Genomic DNA, 19962 nt, shown 5'->3' with positions numbered 1-19962 from the left:
CGGGAGGCAGGCAGAACCAGGCGTATCTCTGTGAGTTCAAGCCTAGCCGGGTCTACAGAGTGAGATCCAGGACAGGTACCAAAACTACATGGAGAAACCCTGTCTCAAAAAACAAACAACAAACAAACATGTGAACCATCCATCGATAGATGAATGGGGCAGAGAAAATATGGTATATAAACACAATGAAATCACTATTCTGTCATCACGAAGAATTAAATCCTGCCATTTGTAGTAACTGGGATGAAATTGGAAGGTATTGCACTAAGTGGGCTAAGATGAACACAAAAAGTAAACTACAGCATGTTCTTACACATGTGGAAGCTAAGAACACCGATCTCATAGTTGTGAAGGACAGAATAGTGATTGCCAGACCACAAGAATAGAAGGGAGAGGAAATAAACAGAGAAAGGAAAACTAATGGCTCTCCCAGTGCACAGTCTGATAGGAAAGGCACTTTCCAATAGTCTACAGCACAGTAGGGTAAGGACAGCTGATGACAATTAGTTATATATTTAGAATAGCAAATAAAGAAGATGTTGAACTCATGCAACACAAAGAAAAGATGGATGTTTACAGAGGCACACAGAAGGCACACATAATGGGTGCAGTCCTGCCAAAGCTGAAGAACCTATGGAGTCAGCTTGAAAGCTATATGGACAGACATGAGCCACCTACAAGATCATCATGGACAAGACAAAGCAAAGGCAGAAGGGCGAGGCAAAGGCGTGCTGTTTCTGAAGCAAGGCTTGTCCCAACTCAAGAAACAAAGGGAAGTACATCAAGTCACCAGTATGGAACAGTCACCAGTGCTGGCTGCTAGCGATCAGGTGGAAAACACTAGAACTCATTAAATACACACACACACACACACACACACACACACAAATATCTTATTTAATTGATGTAATGACTGACATAGTCATGTGGGAATAGCTATACTGGCTTTTGGTAAGTGAACCATTCATTCAACCTTTGGAGTGGATTGAGAGAAGAGTTCTTAGTGCAAGACTTTCCCTTACACTTTAGTTGCAGAACTTGGAGGTACTTGCCTAGGAAGAAGGACGGTTGGGCAGAACCCAGCAGCACACAGATTCCAACTTAGAGGGTCCCAGAAATAAAGATAGGAAAGACTCCCACAAGCTGTCTTTACAGGCAAGAGGGATGGATATCTTTAGGACAATAAGGTTTATGTCTGGTATCATAAACCTGGTCAAAAGCACATGTCTGAGGAGGTCACAGCTCTAAGGCACATAAATCCAGTACTGCTGTTTTTGTTAGACAGACACATTGTTAAACAGCATTCTAAATAGTTACTATTACCCCTATATATTAGTACTACAGTCAGCCTTGGTCAGAGAAGCTTCTTTCTGCAGTGGGCAGCAGTTAGCATACAGAGTCATAATTGGTTCAATATGCTGAGAAAAAGTGAATCTGAATGTTCAACCCTATATGTGACATCTGTATCAATTCCCATAAGGCTCAGGGAACACCATAGTAGAGGAAGCAGGAAAAAAAAAAAAATCTAAGAGCCAGCAGATGAGGAGTGCTGAGATATGCTGGTTTTTGAGAGATGGCTTGACTCCTGAGTTCACAGCAGCCGTTGTTACCTGCACAAGAGCAAGCCAGTCAAAAACTCCAGCCAGGACTGGAGAGAGGCTCAGGAGAAGGCATCCCAACAGCTGGGAGGCTATCGGTAACTGATGGTTTCTGGGAAATGAGGAGTCATTTTCCTTCGTGGCCATGCTCACTGGTGGTTTGTCCATGCAGGCAGTACTAACTGAATTCAGAACATTACAGGAAACAAAACAAGACAAAAATGAGGACATGGGGGTGGGAGGGGACCACAGAAGGGGAGCCGAGAGTTAGATGTAACCAAGCTAAATAAGTTAAAAATGCAGCCACCTTTCCTCTTAGAAGACTCAAACCACTCTGACATATGCTACAGCCCTCCAGGGAGTATAATCAGATACGTCTTTGAGAACAGCAGTGGCAACGCAAATACAACTAATTGCTGACTTTTCAAGGGAACTAACCGCACTCCCCTCACCTCTGCTCTCTTGCTGTGTGACTGCTCAGTTTAACTCTCTGTTACCAGACTTGCCTCCTGCACCCAGGATCCTAAGTGCTTTCTATTCTGTTCCTGAGTCTTCCACATAGACAATCAACATTTAATTGTGTGGTTGCAGATCTGCAAGCATGGCCGTTGAATAAACACTGGCCCATCAAATTAAAGTTAGTAAACTAATTTGTCTTGACAATTATGCAACCTGAGGAAACAGGCGGGGGGAAACCCTGTCATTTTGTACCACACACAAGTGGCGTTTTACCCGTTGCAATCATTTCAAAAGCACATATAAACATTAGAGGGAACGGACTCGTATTTCACCACACAAAGACAGCAAAAACAAGGTGGTCCTGAAACTCCCGTGTTATCAGGCCTCTGCACAGTCCACTATAGGAAACAGGGAGGCAGAAATTTCCTTCACTTCAACATCCTGTTATTGAAATTTCTCTGAATCTATTTGCTTTTCTAAAACACAGAAGCAAATATTTGGGGATTTTTAGGCTCACTTCTTTCTACTGTCACAATAAAAGATTAATTTGTAATCTTTTATCCCCGGTGTCATTTTTTTTTGTTGTTTAATATTCTTCATGGTAGAAGCAGTTTTATAAAGGATTTTCCACGAATTTCTGAAGAATTTCTCAATTTCTCACACTTGGCAAGTCCATGTGCTGGAACACAGAGGCAGGCAACCACCACACAATGCCACCCAGACACCTTCTTTACTGTGGCCTCCAAGTTCTCCCAGGATTTTACTGTGTGAATTTGCTTGCACAACAAGAGTAGCTTATGCCCGGTTCTGTGTACCTGTGTGAGAGCCAAGATACATCTTCTCATATAGTGAGTTCTCTTGCCCTTTATTGCCTGCACGCTCCACCTCCAGAGGGGACAGACCAAAAATCAGTGCTCCTAAATGCTCAGATATATTCATAGTTAAGACTCTCAAATTATAAATATATGAATTAGTAAAGAGGGCATGTGTACGTGTGTTAGCACATCTTTGTACTACTTGACATTGGCCGAGGAGCAGTTATGGTCAGGCCCAGTGCAAAGATCTAAGACACGGGATACTTAGCAGGCTCTGCTTTCAACGTGGTTGAATTGATTAGGGAAAAAATAGTGTAAGAAAATAACAATTATATTCGAAGTATATATAAACTGTTTGTGGAAGAGGCACAAAGCTATGATGGATAACGGGTGGAGGCAATTACTCAGAAAAGCCTCAGTCAAGCAGGTCATCAAAGGCTCGAACATTTCCCTGGGAAATCTAGAGTTTTCAATACCTTTGAAGGATGGAAGCATGGCGGGAGGGTGATAAAAGAGGGCCCAAGAGTCAGATTAAAAGATAAGGAGCAAGGCTTACAATACAATGTAAAGGACTGAGGGTGTGGCTCAGGGGTAGGACACCTGACTGAATGTGCAAAGACCAACATTCAACTCCCAGAATTCCAGTGAGTGAGTGAATAAACAAAATTTAAAGCGCTTGGAACTGCTCAAGTGTGCCAAGGAATCAAACTCCTTCTTTTAAAAATGGCTAAGGGGGAAGTATTAAACAGAATGTCTCCCTCTCCTTCACAAGCTGTACCTCTGCCTATACATAAGGAACAGGATAAGAGTGTCTCTCTATGGGTGAACTATGGCCAGTAAGTTAAGAATAACAGAATAAATATCTCAATTTACATCTTAAAAGAAGAACTGCTTATAAACACGTGTCTGTGTGTGGGAATGTGTGTGTGACTGCAAGTGTCTGCAGAGGCCAAAAGAGTGACAGGTGGTTGTGAGCTGCCTGAACTCTGCAAGGGCAGCTTGTGCTCTTAACCAATGAGCCATCTCTCCAGCTCCTAAAGCTCTAAAGCCCTTAAAACTCTTAATGAATTAGAGCTTGTAGGCACAGAACAGCTAAAACTGTTAACACAGAAGCCTTTCCTTGTAGTACCTGAGGGACAAGATCCCAGAATCCCATGAAACCGCCCTCTGCTCTACTCGCCATGAAAACCGGAGTGTAACCTGAATCTGACCTGCCCCCACCCGACAGCTCATCTGCAGAAATCATACCATGAAGACACTCAAATCCAAACAACTTTAGGACAGAAGACCTAGTTCCCTTTTGCATTTTATGTTTAAAGGGTAAGAAAAGGGAAAACTTAGAGATTGGCTTAACAGATACTGTTAAAGAGTATAAAACTGGGACTTCATCTGGATTCCAATTTAAACAAAGAGTGCAAAGAATTTGTGAGGTTTTGATTTTATTACAAATTTCCTCAGTGGCTAGATATCTGATGGCAGTGAGCATCATGAAATAGTTTACCTGTATTCATGATGCTTTTGTTCTGTTCTTTGAAAGCTCTTATCTTTCCAGAGATTCATAGTGAACTATCTATGAGTGGAATAAGGGATATTGGATCTTATTAGAAAATCAGGAGAATTCTACTCTACAATAAAGAAAATGGATCAACTATCAGTTGATGGCATGTAAAAGGTTCATTACACTATTCTATATTTCATATAAATGAGGGACTTCCAAATAAGAGATGATAAAAAGAAAAATGGAACATCTCAATATAATTTGGTTCTTATCTTCAAATGGATCTCATGTTGTGAAACAATGAAATGGCTTATGAAAAATGATAGGTTTTAAAGCTAGTCTTTTGTAGGCAAGGTGGCACATGCCTGAAACCCAGGACTGGGAAACTAAGGCTAGCCTGGGATGCACAGGAGCTCTGAGGCGAGCCTGAGCTACCTAGTGAGACTTTGTCTCACAAAACATAAAGACATAATGCTGTTTTGAAAAGGACCCGTAACACCATCATTTTAATGAGTTCATGTCTGTTCTCTTGTCCATTTCCTTCCAGAACTGATCTGTGTTTTAGAAAGGTGGGTTACTAACTTGACGGTTAGTATGATATGGCTTGGCAGGTAAAGACACTATCAAGCCTAGTAACCTGAGTTCAGCACCAGATGGTGAAAGTAGAGAACTCAACCCACAACCTTACCTCTGACTCACACACACAGGCCATGGCACATACATGCCCCAACCCAAACACACATAAAAAAAATAAATGTCAAAAATGAAAGTGGATTAATGTTTTAAGGACATAAAGTTGGGATGTGGACAAGTTGGGGGAATCTAGAGGAAGTTGGAGGGGGACCTAGGGGGTAGATATATCATATTTCATTGTAGTCCCATATGAAAATGCTCAAGGAACAAATTTTAAAAACTGGACAAGAGCCACGAGGCAGGAGATGAGAAGTGACAATTCAGTCTCCCCCTCAGAGAGTTAGGTCAGGGTGGCGAACCACATTAACTCCCTAACATGAAGAGAAAAGGACGTGACAGGTCCATACACATTTTGGGAATAAATCTGGAAAGCCATCCAACTGAAAGGAGGCTTGGGGGAACAGAAACACTTTGCATCGTACCAATGACTACTGCTCAAACTCATCTCCTCCTGCCCCTGGAAGGTAAGCTCTGTATGCATCTTACTTCTGTACTGGCCTTACTGCCCAGGGACTAGGAAGTAAGCAGACTGTGTATCAACCTACTTATGCACGAGGGGATCGGGGATACGGGTGGAGTGAACTCACGCAAGGTACAGCTTCCACTAAAAGACATGAAAAATGAACTGCGGAGTTGGGTTTTCTTTCATTGAATGAGAAAGCCAGCTTGACTGACAGGATAAGCAGAGCACTCCATGAGATTAGGAGAGAGGAGCCCACTTCCTTCTCGTGTTCATGCTCCTGTATGCTTAGCACATACTCCCACAGTACAGTAGCTGGAGCACCGGCCATCACATCCAAGTTCCAGCCGCAAGTATGAAGACTCCATTTACTCTAGAGGACTATGATGTTCTCTGTGTGTCTTCATATTAAACAGCTTGAAGACTTTTGACTTGCCAGATACTTAAATGTATCATTATCTGTTTTACCTAGGGATTTTTCTCCCTTAGAATATATCAAGTCATCATTCTGGTTGGTAATTTCCCAGACAGTCACAGATGACCAGCACAGAGTCTACCAGAATGTTCACCAGTCAGCTGTGTCATATCCACCTAGGTTTACACCTTAACCTCAGTTAGTCATGACAAGAGATATTCCAGAGACGTTCCACTGAGGATAAGAAACAACAGATATGCACCTTCAAGGTAGGTGCATAGACTGAGGTTAACAACAACTGACCAGCTCGGGGTTTAAGGCAGTGTGTGTGGACCTACTCTTTGAAAGTAACAGCCTATTAGGGACCACTGTCAAGTATTCAAGGGTGGCCACACACTGGTGAGGAGACTCAGTGGGTACAGTGCAGCATGGTGATGAAGGACTAGATCCTAGGGTCACTGTTCTGTAGCCCAAGGAAATGAACTTGGCCTCCAGCCCTGTTCTGCAAAACTCAAGTGTGAGAGACTTCCAAAGTTGCTCCGGCCTGAAAATCCTGTGGCTAAATCACACATTGTTCAGAGACGTCATGTATGGTTTCTAAGTTTGACCATAAACCTTCACACTGAAGAGTATTTTTTCACCTTTACAGTTCCTAACAAGACTAAAGAAACCACAGAGCTCTGAGCACGTCTACAGTCTGATGAGAGCAGACACAGGTCGGATAGGACACACCCCATCTCTGTCAAACCTCTGCATTTGGAGGTAAACTATGAAATCCCTTAGTTCTATTCCACAAAACAAGAGCTGTGGGTGGCTCACCTCTAGAGGAGGGCAAGAGGCGAATGGCAGGTCTCAGAGAGTCTCTCGGCAGTGGAGACGGCAACAGTTAGCATGCTAGTGTGGCTGGATTTTGACTTAAGAGTGCCAGAAAACTAGCGGTTAAAAACCGCATCACGGGGCTGGCAAGATGGCTCAGCAGGTCGAAATGCTCGCGTGCAGGTCTGACCGCCTGAGTTCAATCCCCAGATCCCAAGAGCTACCAGGAGGGAACTGACTCCCTAGAGTTACCTCTGGCCTCCGATGTGTACCAGGAGGGAACTGACTCCCTAGAGTTATCCTCTGGCCTCCGGTGTGTACCAGGAGGGAAGTGACTCCCTAGAGTTACCTCTGGCCTCCGGTGTGTACCAGGAGGGAAGTGACTCCCTAGAGTTACCTCTGGCCTCCGGTGTGTACCAGGAGGGAAGTGACTCCCTAGAGTTACCTCTGGCCTCCGGTGTGTACCAGGAGGGAAGTGACTCCCTAGAGTTATCCTCTGGCCTCCGGTGTGTACCAGGAGGGAAGTGACTCCCTAGAGTTATCCTCTGGCCTCCGGTGTGTACCAGGAGGGAAGTGACTCCCTAGAGTTATCCTCTGGCCTCCGGTGTGTACCAGGAGGGAAGTGACTCCTGGAGTTATCCTCTGGCCTCCGGTGTGTACCAGGAGGGAACTGACTCCCTAGAGTTACCTCTGGCCTCCACAGTGTATCAGAGAATGCAGGCACCTGCACTCACACCTGTGCACACATATACACAATAAATTAATATATGTATTTTTTTTAAAGTTTAGGGCTCAGCAGGTTACAACACTTGCTACAAAGTCTGACTGACAGCTTAGCTTTAACCCTCAGGATCCACATGGTGTAGGGATGAAACCAACTCTCAAGGGCTCTCTGACCACCACACACACACACACACACACACACACACACACACACACACACACACACACGCCAAGGAATGGCATGAAGGAATGCGCACTCGCGCACGTGCGTGCGTGTGCACACACACACACCAAGTGTGACTAAAAAACCCTACTGCAATCTCTGGAACAAGTATGAGGTTCGCTTTTAATTAAAACAATGCTGAAAAAACAATGGAGGAGAGGAAGAAAGCCGGAAATGCAGTGAGCACTTCATAGCCTGAAAGCATGTCAGGTCACTCTGAGTGGGGTTTGCCAGACCCAATAAAATCAGAACCGTTTCAGAAAGATTCTTCTTTGATTGCCAATTAAAGCTTGGGCTGGGCAAATGGAAAACAAGAATTTTATAAGTACATGCAGGGCTGTGAAGATGGCTATCAGTGAAGTTCTTGCTATGCAAGTATGAGGACCGGAGTCCATTCCCCAGCGTCCCCAGTGAAGGCCAGGAATGGCAGAGTATCTCTGTAAACCCAGCACTGGGGAGACACAGGCAGGAGGATCCCCAGGGCTCTCTGGCCAGCCAGTCTAGCCAAACGGGCACGCTCCAGATTCAGTGAAAGACCCCATCCCCAAAAGTAAGGTGGTGAGTGGTTGAGGAAGACACTCAACATCAACCTCCTGCTTCCCCGCGTACCACACCCCCAATACACACATGTGCACATAGACACACACATAAATACATACAGAAACCTTGGAACGTGTGGTCATGGATGACCTAACCACCAGGTTTCTGCAGTGTCTTTGCCTTTGTCCCACTTCTGCTAGGTCTTCACAAAATACAACCCACAAAATTACCTATTATGTTTTTGCAAATGACATATTTTTGCTTGAACTAATTAATACCTAAATGACAGCCTGCATCTATAAGCTATAATCTCACAGGGTAAGTATTATCACTAAAAATCTATATTCTATAGGTCTCTATAAATAAAGTGAAGCTGTCCGTCTTTTGACCCCGGGAATATTGTTCTTGGATCACACACACACACCATGGACCACTCTTCCTAAGGTACAGCTAGCAGTCAGGCATGGCTATGCTTCAGAACTAGGGTACCCTACCTCCCTTCTTCAGGTCCTTCCTGTGTACAACTTTAGGTCACACAGAACAACAGACGGGAGTCTCGCACTGACAGAGCATGAAGAACCTAATAAGACAGTACATTGATGAACAAGTCCCCTAGGCCAGACTCCTCGGTTTTGCTCCTTAGAAATGATGCAGATGCTTAAGAAGCACCAATGTCTTAGAAATCATCTCAATTCTCCCTGCATTCCTTTTCAGATCCAAGCTCTCATACACTGCGGCTGCATCCTCTTTCTTACCTTCTCACCAGGGCTCAGCACCAGCCGACCAAAGGAAGCCAGAAAGAGGAAAGTTAAACCACATTTTGTTAGTGAGGCTACGGAGATAGCTCAGTGATAAAGGCGCTTGCCTCACAAGCCAGACAACGTGAGTTCACGCCACAGAACCCATGTGGAAGGAAAGAACCCATCCCGAGACTGTCCTTTGAACCAAACAATCACACTAATAATAAATTAAAATATAAAAACATTCGTAAGTGCCTCAGGGTCTTCCTTTCAGTGAAGGCAACATACACCGTCAACACAGGTCATCAATTTTTTTCATATTTCATATTTCCACTTTTCAAGCTCTACAGATCCCACCCGTACCTTCATCCTACGGATCCATACTTACTTAAAAGAACATGTTAAATTCTAGTTGTGTACCATTTGTACAGTCGAATATGGCACTGCATAAAGAAATGAAATCACTTGTATTTTAACTATGACCAAACATCTATAAACAGAAATATTACAATAAAACATGTTCAAAAGAAAATGTTTTCCATAGCACAAAATGATGGGGAGGGAGGGGGAACTGTGAAGGAGAGAGGGGAGGAGGGAGGTGGAGAAAAAAAAAACAGAAATGGAATATAGGAGAAAGGGGACCAGTGGGAAGAGAAGCAAGGGTTGGTAATGGAGAGGCATACATGAGCAAAGTACAATGTAAAAGATACATGTATCAAAATGTCATAATGAGGCCCATTACCTTGTAGTCAAACATATACATACATATATATGTATATTTAAAATAGAGAGGAAAAAACTATATTTAAAACATTAAAAAAACAAACTAAAAAAAATAAACTCTCAAGGGCTGGGAAGATGCTGGGTGAATAAGGTGGTGCTTGCTGTGCTGGAGATCTGCGTTTGAAGCCCAGCACTCACCTAAAGACAGGAGGGCAGAAGACATCTGCAACCCAGTGCTGGGGAGGCAGACACGAGGGTCCCGGGAGCTCACCAGTCAGTCTAGCTGACTCAGTCAGTGAGCTCCAGGTTCAGTGAAGAGACTGTCTCCGAAAGTAAGGTGGGAAGCAAGCAGAAAGACACCTGATGTCAGCGTACACACACCATGCACACACACCATGTGCAGCCCCCCCCCCCACACACACACACATACAGACACACAGACACACACAATGACTCACTCCTAGGGTGGTTTGTGAGACTCAAAAACAAATAAAGCACATTTAAAGCTGAGTTGGTAAAGTGCTTGTCTACCAAATGTGAAGCTCTGGCTTTAATCCCAGCACACACTGGCACAGCAGCACCAAAATCTAAGAACCTGGCAAGAGGATGAGAGGCTCAGAGTTATCTTTGGCACTACAGAGCTCAATGCCAGTCCAGGAGGAGGAGGAGGAGGATGGTGAGGATGGTGATGATGATGATGGTGATGATGGTAGTGACGAAAGAATCTCATAATAAAGCAAGGATCTACGATTTAATTTCTAAGAAATGGCACTGTGATTCTAAGTACTGATGTCCTCAAGTTAGGGCCTCTGTCCTCTCCTTCTTGATTGGTCAGGTAAGTACGGATGATACACAAGGGCCCTACGCACCAACTCACTTCTTGTGACTAAGGAAGATGAAGAACTTTCCTTTTCTGTGTCACACACTGTATTTCTTCCTGCCCCAAGCCTCCTCAGACACAAACATCCTCCCCATTTTGTGTGTTTTCACAGGCAAAAACATTGTCTCCAAACACTTAAGTGAATGCTGTTCCGTTTTCTCCTGCCTAACCGAAGAACCTTTGACTTGTTCTGGAGCAGTTCACTGTGCTGTCATCTTTAGTGACCTAAAGAGGCCCCGCGAGGGTGATTTTTCTTTGTGGACCATGACACAGCCTTCAAAGTTTACAGTCATAAATTGTTGCCCACTGAGAACAATTTCTCAAACTTGTTTAAATAATTACACAGACAGCAAAGGTAACCACTCTCTCCCTAACACCTAACGTGAAGAATGCACAGCCTTTACTTTGAATAACCTATAATGAGATAAACTTACAAAATAGAAGAGTCCAAAAGGAGCCTCTCAACTGGAGGGCACCATTTGTTATTTGGTGGCACCTTCTGGGAAGGCTTGATATTGCAGCTTTGCTCTGTGGAACATCAACTCCCAAGGAAATGCAAGCGGGAACTATTGTGAGCAAGGGGATGAGTCCTAAGACACTTTATAATGATGTGCAGTCCACAGTTGCAAGAGGGTTCTCAGTGAGTATCTGTAAGAAGAGTTAGCAGTTCCTGCCTCTGCCACCCGATTAAAGGGATTAAGTGTATGTGTGTATCGCCACACATGGCCAGTTTCCACAACCTTTAAACATGCCAAACTTGGGGAGTTTCTTTATCTCTGAACTGCCACCTTTTCATCTATAAAATGATGGCAATCATGACATTTAATTCACAGAACTGTGTTGAGAACTTAGCAAGACAGTTAGCATGGGAATCACTCCGGAGAAGTCCAACTATACCTTTGTGACATTCCTGTGGTATAGAACAGCTAGCTCTGCAGAGATGGAGACTGTGTTGTGTCTAAAGATGAGCTAGAGCACAATTACACAGAAAACAAAATGTGAAACACTGCCCTGCACAGGTGATGCAATCCTTGAGATCTAGAATTTACTGGAAGAGATGACAGAGCAATGTATGGGAGTGAAAGCTCTCAGCTTTGGCAACTGTTGGTGATAGCCAACTTTATGACAGAGCCCTCTGACTGTTTACAACCTTTGTACCTCCAGGACTTTTAGGAATTACTTCATTTTAAAGGTAAGATATCACACTGAGTTTAACCAGCACTGAAACAAGGAGAGTAGGCCTCTAGCTGTTCTTTTGGGTTTTTTTCATCATCTTTTTTTTTTTTTTAAGGTGCTGGAGAGACGGCTCAGTACTGAGAGCACTTGCTGTTCTTGCGGAGGACCTGGGCTAGATCCCAGCAACCACAAAGCTGTTTACTAATGTCTATAACTCCAACTCAGGGTATCCAACTCCCTCTTCTGGCCTCTGTGGACAGTAGACACATACATGGTGCACATACATACATGCCAACAATCATCTACATGAGATAAAAATAAATTTGAAAAATAATTTTCTTAGCTACTTCTTACCCTTGTCTGCCTCTCTCTTTTTAAAATCAGGTATATGGATGAATCAATGACAACGTGGTTGGCTGGAGGACATCATCCTACCTTCCAACCAGAAAACAAGAAGCCCGTGAAGAACAGCAGGTGAAGATGTCCATTCACAGCACAGAGTTCACTTTCATCCAATTGCTTAAAGAATTTCTACACTGAGCTAAATTGACCAAGGGTAAGAAAGAACTGTAACCCCTTCAGGTAATTTCACCTTCAGTTATAAAACATAGAGCATAGAAGCCCAGAATGAGAGGCTCCCCCCCTGGAGTGAGGCAGCCCCTAATGAATGGCCTCTCCAGCTGGAGCTCCCTAAACATAGCCTTTACAGCTCCTGCATGTGCAGGAATTACAAGTCATTAAAAAGCCACTTTGAAAACACAATAAAGACCTTCTTCTCTGCTGCAATGCCCTTCCACCACATAAAAACCTAAGGCCAGGCCTTCAGCAGCAGGACATTTACTGCCAGCCCCAGACAGTTTAAGGAGGGCAATGAACAGGGTGGGGCTGGAGGAAATGAGGTACAAACAAAAGAGGGGATGTTGACTTTCTTTCTGCCTCCCTTCTTCTCCTTTTCCAAAGAAACTCCTGCTGCTGTGGTTTGAAGTATTGACCCACTGTCCACTGGGGGTGGGGGAGGAGTGGTCAGGGGGAGGGGAAGCTACCATATGCTGAGATTTTCTTTCTCTCCCTCAAGATTTCTATCCAAGAAAACACTTTAGTCAGCCAAATCCATCAGAGGATGTGGCTTAAGTCTTACTCTCACACTACAATTGGAAAGAGTAACATTTTTACCAGATGTAATGTGTCCATCCTCCAGAAAAGATGGTAGAACTTTGACAATGACCTGCACATTGGGACTGAATCTCTACAGTGCAAAGGAGAAGGCACAGAGGCAGAAGACGAGGGAACTATCACCATTAACTGTACCCAGTCACGAACAGCCATCTCAAAATTTTATTTACTGTTTTTCCTACCTTTCTGCTACGAACACAAAACTTTGCCCCCTCCCACAATCAATCAATTGATTCCATAGGCTTCTTTTAAAACAATTATATGAAAAGCAAATGCAAGCAAGACACTAAGAAATTACAGAAGGTGTGAATTATTTTTATTATCCATTAAAGTATGTGCTGCTTAATAAAAACCACAATTATAAATACTTGTGGATAATGATATACCCAGACTCTGACCCTTCTCGGCTACTGTTCCTAACAGTTACCAGCAAGAACAGAAGCTAGTGAGTTGGTGAGGCCCAAGCATTCCTATGCAGCACCAAAAGTAAACTCTACACCCAGAACTGACTTCCTTGCAGCAGCGGTTCTCAACCTTCCTAAGAGTGGGACCCTTTAATACAGTGCCTCAGGCTGTGGTCACCCCCCCAACCATAAATTATTTTCATTGCTACTTCATAACTATAATTTTTGTTACTGTTATGAATCCTAATGTAGATAGTTTTGGAGATACAGGTTTGCCAAAGGGGCTACAACTCACAGATTCAGAACCACAGTCTAAAGCAAGTGACCAAGGTTCCTCAATGTAGTCTCAATAAAACATCCCCTTAACAAATTTTTCATATTTGATCACTCTCTATGAGTCAGGACTCTTCTCTCTACTCCCTTCTTCTCCTATCCAAATTCCTCTGCAGGGAAAGTTATTGATGAACTTTTACGTGATTAAAATTAGGTTTCTCTGAAAATGAAAATTTATCCAAAGGGTCACAAACTTTCAAAAAGAACTCCTTTGGTTATGTTAATGGAACTCAATGATGAATCATTTCTGGAGAAGTTCTCTTTTAACAGTGAAAGAAAAGGAGGGAGGGAGGGAGGGAGGGAGGGAGGGAGAGAGGGAGAGAGGGAGGGAGGGAGGGAGGGACAGCAGACCGAAGGAAGGAAGAGTTCAATGTCCTGGGTGGAATAATCTCTTTGATCACATTTAATACAGAGCTAAAAGACCTTGTGAAATTGTGTCTTAACTTTTATATAAAACCATTCTTTGACCTGTATTTTCCCCATGACCATGTAGCATGTGCAAATCAGGAGCAATGCCATTTCTGTACTACCCCAAGACAAAATGACATGTGCCAATTAACACTCTACCACCACCGTCACCATATAAGGCCACACTTCTGAAAAAGGAAGGGGAATTCTGTAGTCTTGAAGACCATAACATCTCTTTTTCAGCCAAAGGTTACAAAGTTTCTCAGAAGCCAGGTTACACACAGCAGTAGCTAACTTTTTTTTCCTGGTTGATGTGTCAATGGTTTTATTTGGGCTGACTTAATTTTCATAAGACTCATGCAGCAAAGATCAGACTAGAACCTCTGAACACTACAGTCCAGAATACTGATAGCACAAACAGTCTATCAGCAACAGCTGGCAGACTTCCCATCACCTATCTCCTCATCACCCTCCAATAAACCAGAGGCCTCTGAAAAACATGCCACAAAGCTATGTATGCAACAAAGCTATGGATACTGACCTGGCTTCCCTCTTCTCATTTACAAGATACATATGCAAATCTGACCAAAAAGACTTGTATGAATCAACAAGCTGGGTTCCCTAATCCTTCTTGATAGAACTGATTCTTACATTTTGTTTCTACACACACATATTAGCTAGGCATGATAACTCCTGCCTGTAATCCCAGCACTTAGGAAGCCATCAATGCAGGAGGATTATTTTGAGTTTGAGGCCAGCCTGGACTAAAAAGTGAGTTCCAGACAAGCCTGGGCTATACAATGAGAACCTATCTCAAACGAAGAAACAAACAACCCAAGTCTAACTTGGTTATGGAAAAGCTTCTTCAGAATAAAAAATCTATTCTGAAGTCAGAAGCACTTGGGAGGCTAAGGTAAGTGGTGCTCTGAGTTCAAGGCCAGCCTGGTCCACAGAGCTAGTTCCAGGCTACAGCCAGGGCTACACAGAGAATCCCTGCCTCAAACAACAACAAGAAGTCTATAGTGAGACAAGATGTCTTTACAGACATACCAGGTGTATAATTGTCTCTCCAGCCTTCTTTTTAGTTGTTGTTGGGTGTGTTGTATAAATGTTCAGGTATGTTTGTGGATATATGTGGAGACCAGAGGTCAACATTGAGTGTCTTCCTCACTTTCCACTTTTTAAATAAAAATTTAAAAATTAAAATATAATTACATCATGTTCTTCTTCCCATTTCCTACCTCCACCCACTTCCTTATTCCCCTTGCTCTCTCTTGAAATTGTGGCCTCCTTTTCTTTACTTATTATGTTAAACATACACACACCCCTAAATATATAGCTTGCTCAGTTCGCGTATGTTTTCAGGGCTGGCCACTTGGTATTTATTGGACAACCAATTAGGCTTTTCCCTGAGGAAGATGATTTTTCCCTCAGTTGCCTCTAGCTCTTTGTCTATGGGTAGTGCCCTATGAGATTTTCCCCTTCCATATTTTCATGTCTATTGGTGGTGCACTTTTCAGGTCTTGCTCACCTTTTTTTTTTCCCCGAAACAGTAGCTCTTATTGAACCTGGAGCTCACTTCTCTGGCTACACAGGCTGGCCAGCAAACTCTGGGAATCCATTTGTCTTACACCTTACCCTCCATGGGTTATAGATGTGTCCTGCCATACCTAGATTTTTACATGGACACTACAGATAAAACCTCAGGTTCTCATGCTGGTGGAATAAGCACTTTTAAGACTAACCCTCGCCGGGCGGTGGTGGCGCACGCCTTTAATCCCAGCACTCGGGAGGCAGAGCCAGGCGGATCTCTGTGAGTTCGAGGCCAGCCTGGTCTCCAAAGCGAGTTCCAGGAAAGGCGCAAAGCTACACAGAGAAACCCTGTCTCGAAAAACCAAAAAAAAAAAAAGACTAACCCTCTCCTCTGACTATTTCATAGCTTTCTTAATTCTTAAACTCTTCTCACACATACATTTTTTTTTTCTCGTTTCCAGGGTCCATGATGCCTACTTGTTCTTTCTAAAATTATTTACTACCCCATCCTCACAAATGAACACAATCAAATAACAAAACTTGACAGGACCCTGGAAAAACCAGGCCATCAAATGACCCATACTCAGGGGCCAACCAGTTCATCCCCAAGACAATAGGAACTATGCTCCTGAAGTTGAGAGTGATGCTCTGGGCTACTCGGGACAACATTCTAGCTCCTGTGGTGCTGTCTGTCTTGACCATAGGTGAAATGGCAGGTATGGGACAATCTAGATGGCTATCTTTACTGCTGGATAAGTTGAATCCCAGTTCTCCCTGAGCCCTTTGCTAGGGGGAAAGTCTCCTGAATTCATGACTTAAACAAACCAAAAGCAACAAAATAAAAGCATTTAGTACCAAAAGACTTATAAGGAAAGCACAATTGTTGAGCTTTATACCTAAACAACACGCAAAAGTCTTTAGATGCTTTCTCTGCCATACTACATACAACACATGGCAGAAATTCCTTGTGATCACTGGTTCTACGGCTCCAATAATTCTAAAAACGTACTATCCACTGTACAGAATTAACAATTCTAACTCTTGGCTTTCAAAGGACTTTCAAGGTGTCCATTTGGATGAATATACCAAGATGAGTAAGACTTTAATGAAAAGAAAGGCATGTTTTATAAACCATGCATAAAGAGGAAAAGAACAAGGGACGAACAAAAGAACAGATAGAAATGCCCAGGGAGGAAGCCCATGTGTGTCAAACTCATGAGAAAGATCGACAGTGCCTTACAAATGCCATTTGGTCTCGTCACAAATCAGCATTTTAAAAGGGGGCCTTTGGAAGTTTTGATCATTGAAGAAATGCATTCTTTCTAAACTAAAATTTCCATAAACCATCACTTACTCATACTAATTACAACGTATTCTGGTTTTTCAAATGTTGGTGACGACATGCTAAGTTGATCTCATAGTTTACCAGTGACTCACAACCCAATTCTGAGAGCCTTCTTTCTACAAGAGTCATAACACTTCAGTACATAGAGAAAGTTGCCGAACTCTACTCTTGACATATTAATCACACACTGAGAGCATTTCAGGGTGATCTGAAACAAAAACTAAATACACAAAAAAGTAGTATCTGCATTAAGAGTAAGTTTCCAACTAAGAGGAGAGGCTCAGAGCAAACAAGGAAGAAGAAATACTTGAGCGAGCAGAACAGCTCATTCCATTCATTTTTATTTCACAAGCTGTAAGTATTTAGTCTTTCCCTAGCACTGAACAAACCACCTAGTCCGCAGCATTTTGTGTGACACATGCTTCTAACCTAGCCTTTGAAGAGAAGTGTGGATCAGCCCTACAGAATATGAGGAGGAGATATCCCTGGACCAGTAAGCATTGGTACTGGCACCTTCTCCTGACACTGGCTGGCTTGCTATACAGAACAGTGCAAACCCAGGTCAGGCAGGGAAAGGCCTCCTATCCTTTGCCAGTATTTAAATAAGGGACATCCACTGGAAACATCATAGGACAGAAAGAAGAGCATTCTAAAATTGTCAGTGACCTTTGCTGACCACGGTCTAGCATGCTGACAGACAAAGAAAGGAGGTTGCCAGGCCTAATGGTCATGGACACATAACTGAAAAGACCAACTTAGAGAATCCAGAGAGGTGAAAGGATGGAACCTCATGGTGAGTGATAGTTAGTCTTGAAAACAGAATCAAATGCCATCCAACAGTTTGATCAGTAGATGTGCAAGATACAGCTAAGAGGTTAAAGCAGATAACTGCAAAATCCCTGCATCCAACTCTGCAAATCTGTAACTAGAAGCTTAAATCACAATATCAAACAACTGGGGTATTAGATGGTCAGATGCTTTTTCAGGCATCTGGAAGATAATCCTGCCCACCAGCAAACACACAGCAGATCATGCAATCCCTCTTTCCCAGTCGGTGGCTACCCCATGAAGAAAAAAGGAGTTTGATTTTCAAATTGAAAATAGTTTACAGGTACATATGCAGATCAAAGTTTCAATATGCATAGTATACAGTTATAACAAAGCTTCACTTAATGCTGTTACAAAATCTGAGCACTGGGGCTGGGGGCTGGCTTAAGGGGAGAGTGCTTGCTTGTTATGCAAGGCAAGTCCCCAGCACCACACAGAAAAACCATAAACTGTAACCAATTCCCCTTCATTACTTTTTTTAATCTTTAAAAATTACTTCATTATAACGACCACAGTTGTACAGTGTTTCTTAGGTTTCTCTTTGAACTTGACTTTCCATTCTATTCAAGCTTAAGTGCTTGACTACAATTTCTCTAAGTCAGCAGTCACTACAGAGCACTGTAACAATGCTTCCAAAGGCACTGGATCTTTATGTTGCTATTCAGATAACCTTTATTGCACTATGGAATATATTTCTCCCTTCACAACTTCAATCACAGACTAAAAAACTCCACAGATTCCTCAGTGATTCCACCTCCTTCTTCCCACGAGTGAAGGAAATTCACTTTAAGGCTACAGCCCTTCCTCTCTTCTGTAGGGACAGCATCCATGTTCTCTCATTTCTTACCATGAAGCTGTCTGAAATAAAACCCGAGAATTGCTAAAGGGAAGGAGGGGACACCAGGCTACTCACGTCAGATTTTGAGGACATGTTCTCCTCCACGTCTGAGTCGTTGGGATCCACAATATCATCAAACGGCGGCAATGTCGACTTCTTCTTCTCTGACGTCTCACTCTCAATTTTGACCTTTCCCATCTTGACATGAGGCTTCTCTTTGATCTGTTTTTTGTCGGCAGAACAAGTGAGTATCAGTGGTGGGGCACTAGAAAAACTTTTAAATACAGCCTCTGAACTGCTCTTTTTCCTTTTCTTGGCTGAGAGTTCTTCAGAATCGGAAATGGGGGGCCTTTTACTGGGAGCCTTCTTATCCTGCTGTCCACTGGTGATGGTGAGTAAGTTACTGTCTGCTTTTGGCTCTTTTGACATGGGTTTAGGTTCCTTGAAGGCCATTTTAGGAACTATTTTTTCTTCTTTCAGTGGCTTGTTTTCTTTGGGTTTCTTGGAGGAGTCTTTGGAAGATTTGTTGTGATCCCTGGAAGGTTCTTTGAAGGCACTTTTATGTTCTCTGGAGTCTTTAGAAGGTTTTTCCTTGTGCTCCTTCATTAATTTGTGAGGCTTTGAAAAACTGGTACTACTGCTGCTGCTGCTGCTGCTGCTACTGCTGCTGCTGCTGCTGCTACTACTGCTGCTGCTGCTGCTGCTGCTGCTGCTACTGCTGCTGCTGCTGCTGCTGCTACTGCTGCTGCTGCTGCTGCTGCTGGTATGAATGCTCCTGTTAGGGTCCTGCAATCAGGAGAAGAAAATCAAACTCTCAAAACAAAATAGTAATGAAGAATGTGAAGCAGCGGTTCTCAACTTTCTTAATGCTGCAACCCTTTAATACAATTTCTCACGTTGTGGTGACCTCAACCATAAAATTATTTCATTGCTATTTCATAACTGTAATTTTGCTACTGTTATGAATCATGTAAATGTAAATATCTGACAAGCAGGATATCTGATACTCAACCCCCAAAGGGGTCTTGACCCATAGGATGAGAACCACTGGCCTAAAGTCAACTTCTATGAGCTCCAACTATATAAAATGTCCCTGTTTTGCTTTCAATCAATCCCTAAAATACCCCAAATATTTTAACTGCAGTTCCACAGGTGGGAATAATGCATGTTAAGAAACATGTAAGAAAGTCACTATGATCAAGAATTTAATGAGACACTCTATCTCCTCAACCACTGGAAGGATAAATTTACAACACTGATATTAAACAAATGCTAACAATATGCTTGTCCTAGAAGGTACAAAAATGGATAGCATATGGCCCCACTATAAACAGCTCCGGC

The 19962-nt window shown here is 43.0% G+C and overlaps 1 protein-coding gene across 2 annotated transcripts in view; it reads right to left on the bottom strand.

The window, feature by feature from the left end:
• The window catches only part of Mllt3 (MLLT3 super elongation complex subunit), a 290749-nt gene that overhangs the window by 50881 nt on the left and 219906 nt on the right, over positions 1–19962 (bottom strand). For both annotated transcript variants that reach the window (XM_052715857.1, XM_052715858.1), the window contains exon 5: positions 18697–19407. In XM_052715857.1, the coding sequence (XP_052571817.1) occupies positions 18697–19407 (711 nt within the window). The remainder of the gene's footprint in view (positions 1–18696; positions 19408–19962) is intronic.

Source organism: Peromyscus californicus, unplaced genomic scaffold (genome assembly GCF_007827085.1).
Source record: "Peromyscus californicus insignis strain IS unplaced genomic scaffold, ASM782708v3 Scaffold_5__1_contigs__length_169319896, whole genome shotgun sequence".
Taxonomy (NCBI): Eukaryota; Metazoa; Chordata; class Mammalia; order Rodentia; family Cricetidae; genus Peromyscus; species Peromyscus californicus.
The sequence above is the reverse complement of the archived record's forward strand: the minus strand, read 5'-3'. Positions and strand labels throughout refer to the sequence as shown.